Source organism: Gopherus flavomarginatus, chromosome 1 (assembly GCF_025201925.1).
Source record: "Gopherus flavomarginatus isolate rGopFla2 chromosome 1, rGopFla2.mat.asm, whole genome shotgun sequence".
In the NCBI taxonomy this organism is placed as follows: Eukaryota; Metazoa; Chordata; order Testudines; family Testudinidae; genus Gopherus; species Gopherus flavomarginatus.
The window spans coordinates 200,325,632-200,328,929 of NC_066617.1; the positions used below are offsets into that span (position 1 = coordinate 200,325,632).

The 3,298-nt window shown below is 41.0% G+C and overlaps 1 protein-coding gene across 1 annotated transcript; it reads right to left on the reverse strand.

The window, feature by feature from the left end:
- Nucleotides 1-545: 545 nt before the first annotated feature.
- Nucleotides 546-1,223, reverse strand: LOC127055177 (claudin-8-like). The gene has a single exon (XM_050961866.1). The coding sequence runs from the start codon at nt 1,221-1,223 to the stop codon at nt 546-548; it is 678 nt and encodes a 225-aa protein (XP_050817823.1).
- Nucleotides 1,224-3,298: the final 2,075 nt, after the last annotated feature.

A 3,298-nucleotide genomic window follows, 5' to 3' on the forward strand; every position in this document is an offset into this window, starting at 1 on the left:
CTTCATTTACAATGTATTAATTCCTTAGCTATTGTTCTTTTAAACAAGTACTTTATTATCCTCATTCAGTCTTATCCCCTATGCCCAGAAAAAATTGGTTTGCTCCATTTCTTTCCATCAATCAATCTGTATTTTATATCACAATAGAATCATTTAAGCCCATTTGTAATATTTGCCATATGAAACACAGCCCCCAAATAAACCCAAAACTTGTTCCAAATAACTATTAAAAAGAAATTAAACCTTCACTTTTGCATGGATGCTAAATATTTTTAAAGCAAATTGAAACTTTAAAACACCTAAAAAGATAAAGGTGTAACTTTTTTTTCTCTTGTGATAAAACTTCATAATATGTTGTCTGTGTTGCACTATTAGCCATGATAGAGTTCATAGATTTTAACTATAGTCCATGAATTTAAGGATGGCTACTGTAGTTTAAGGCATGAAATACAATTAAAGTTTCCTCTGACCTACTTGTAGTTCAGTATGAACGTTGAAGTCCGTTCACAAAGACTGACTTGCTGAGCTAAAAGACCAAGAAGCAACTAGACATACTGACTTTTGGAATATGAGCTTTCAGTTTTCCTTTGCATATGATGAGTTTTGTAAGATGTATGATGTGAAGGCGCTGAGAACCTGTAGTTTCTGGTTTTCTCATAACAACGGCAGAAACAACAGAATATTGCTCCCCCAGCGATGAGACAGAATGCGGATACCCAGCCTATGTAGAGGGCCTCCCCAAGTTCTCGTTTTTGCGCTACATTGACAAGTGGATTGTAGAAGTCTCTGATGATGATATTGGCAACCCAACACACTGGGATGAACACAATGATACCAGATAGGATGAAGAGAATTCCAGCTGCCAGCAGAATGTGACCCTTGATTCGCTTATTGTTCCCAGTGCACTGAGTGCACTTCATGCCCATAACGGCTACCATAAAAGCAAGACATGAGAGTGCTGAAGCAGAGCACATCAGTCCTCTGGATGCCTGTAGATCAGGTGAGAGTGCCAATAGGGAATCGTAGACTTTGCATTGCATCCTGATGTTTGCTTGTCTGATGCAGTGCATCCATAGTCCTTCCCAAATGGTCTCAAATACTATTATGTTGTTTTCAATGAAGGCAGTTACTCTCCACTGAGGCATGCCAGTGACTGCAAAAGTCCCAGCTAAGCCAATGCCTCCAACTACCAGTCCAACGATTTGCAGTACACCACTGGCCATATTTCCGTCTGAGACAAGGCAGGACAAGAAGTTCCTAAAGCAGTTTTGTTTGAAGATGAAAAAATAAGCAGCTGAAGAGATGATCCTCCAAAATAGATCTTGTTTGTGCCAAGTACCTTTTAAATAGGCAGTCTCTGCTACTTCAAACCAGCTTAAATCTGGTGTATGCTGGCTAGTACTTAGCTGCATTTCATTGTCTTTAAATTCCACTGACTCAAACAGGTAAACTGACCAATCAAGCGTAACAGCTTTCAAAGCCAATAAAAGGCTAGACAGGGCTGGGTTTGTCTAAACCAGCAAAAGACACTAAGGATAAATATGCTCTAATTTCCTTCTAGAAAACCCCAAAATCTCAGGTTTAACCCTCAGTTATTGTATAAATGTTTTACATGTGCTAAGGAAATAAGCCGTTCTTTGTAATGAGAGGACACACAATACTTTTATATGCATGGCTGCAATTATGGCTGCTGCAGAAAATACGAGTAGAGAATATTCCATCTGGCTAAGCAGATTTCTGAGGCAAAGTGCCAGAAGGAAAGCTGAGATACACTGACTGCTACAGGGTTGCTGCCTTTACTTGGGAAACCATGTTTTTTTGGTATTAATTGTTCCGAAGCTTTGAGGAAAATACTGCTATGATGGGATCAAGGAATAAACTAAATCAAAAAGAAAACATAACATCATGAACTAAAACTGATGTTTTAGGAGAGGATAACCAAAACTGTAAAATACCATTTAAAGTGTGTCATAGAGCAATAATAGGCCCCACTCCTAGGAATACTTGCATAGTTTTACACATGTGAGTAGTCTCATTGCAGCAAGGTTGAACAGGTGTACTCAAGCATTGTACAGGTATTCATGTGCTTAAATAGGTACAGGATGAGAGGTATAGAATGGAGTTTTTAGTTAATGCAGAAAAATAGTTCCCCACCTGAAGCTGAACTAAGAGACTATCCCTAATCTAGCTCCATGGAGAATTCCAGCTTTGAAAGTAAAGCCATTTCTGAGTTATACACAGGGCCAACTCCAGGCCCCAGCATGCCAAGCGCACGCTTGGGGCGGCATGCTGCAGGGGGCGCTCTGCCGGTTGCCCGGAGGGCGGCAGGCTGCTCCGGTGGACTTCCCGCAGGTGTGCCTGCGGAGGGTCCGCTGGTCCAGCGGCTCCAGTGGAACATCTGCAGGCACGCCTGCGGGAGGTCCACCGGAGCCGCGGGACCAGCGGACCCTCCGCAGCCACGTCTGCGGGAGATCCACCGGAGCTGCGAGACCGGCGAGTGGCAGAGAGCTCCCCGTGGCGTGCAGCCGTGCTTGGGGCGGCAAAATGGCTAGAGTCGGCCCTGGTTATACATATGCAAAAGAAAAATTTACAATAACTGGAAAGAAACATAATTTGAAGTTCATAACTGAAAAAGAGCTACTAAATAGATTTTGGTCAGATTCCTCCCACATCCCCAATTATCTTTTGGACTGAAAGCAATCCTAGAAAATCTCAGTTTCAAAGGAATGTTTTGGGGGGCAAGTCAGAAGCAACAGAAAGCATCAGTGGAAATCCAGAGGAAACTCTCATGAATACAGTGGGGTTTCTATTGATTTATACCAGTGTAAAGAAGAATTTGGCCTTCTGTCTGTCTTTAACACAGGCACTGAAGCTGTACATATGAACTGAGAGATTTGATTATAAACCGCTGCCCCATATGTTGAGGAAGTGATTGCCGTATAATATCTCCAAAAATGGGTTAATGATATTGCTCACTGGAGATTAGTATTCTAGTATCTTATTCCCCTCTTTGTTTTCCTTCACCCTTGCTTCCTTTTTTTCTTCTTTAAAACATACTATAGAAATTAAATGGAAAAAATTACAATAATGCAATACTAAATCTCAGAAACTAATTATGCAAAAACCGAAGACATTCAAAAGTCAAGGATCCTACAGGAATTTTAACTTGACAATATTGCATACAGATAGTATTTTATATTCCTGTGTTTGTGTGTGAGAGAGAGGGAGAGAATTCCTTGCTGCTGTACAAGTCTTTCCCTCGTTTTTATTCAGTGTGGTTTTCATATCCACATATATT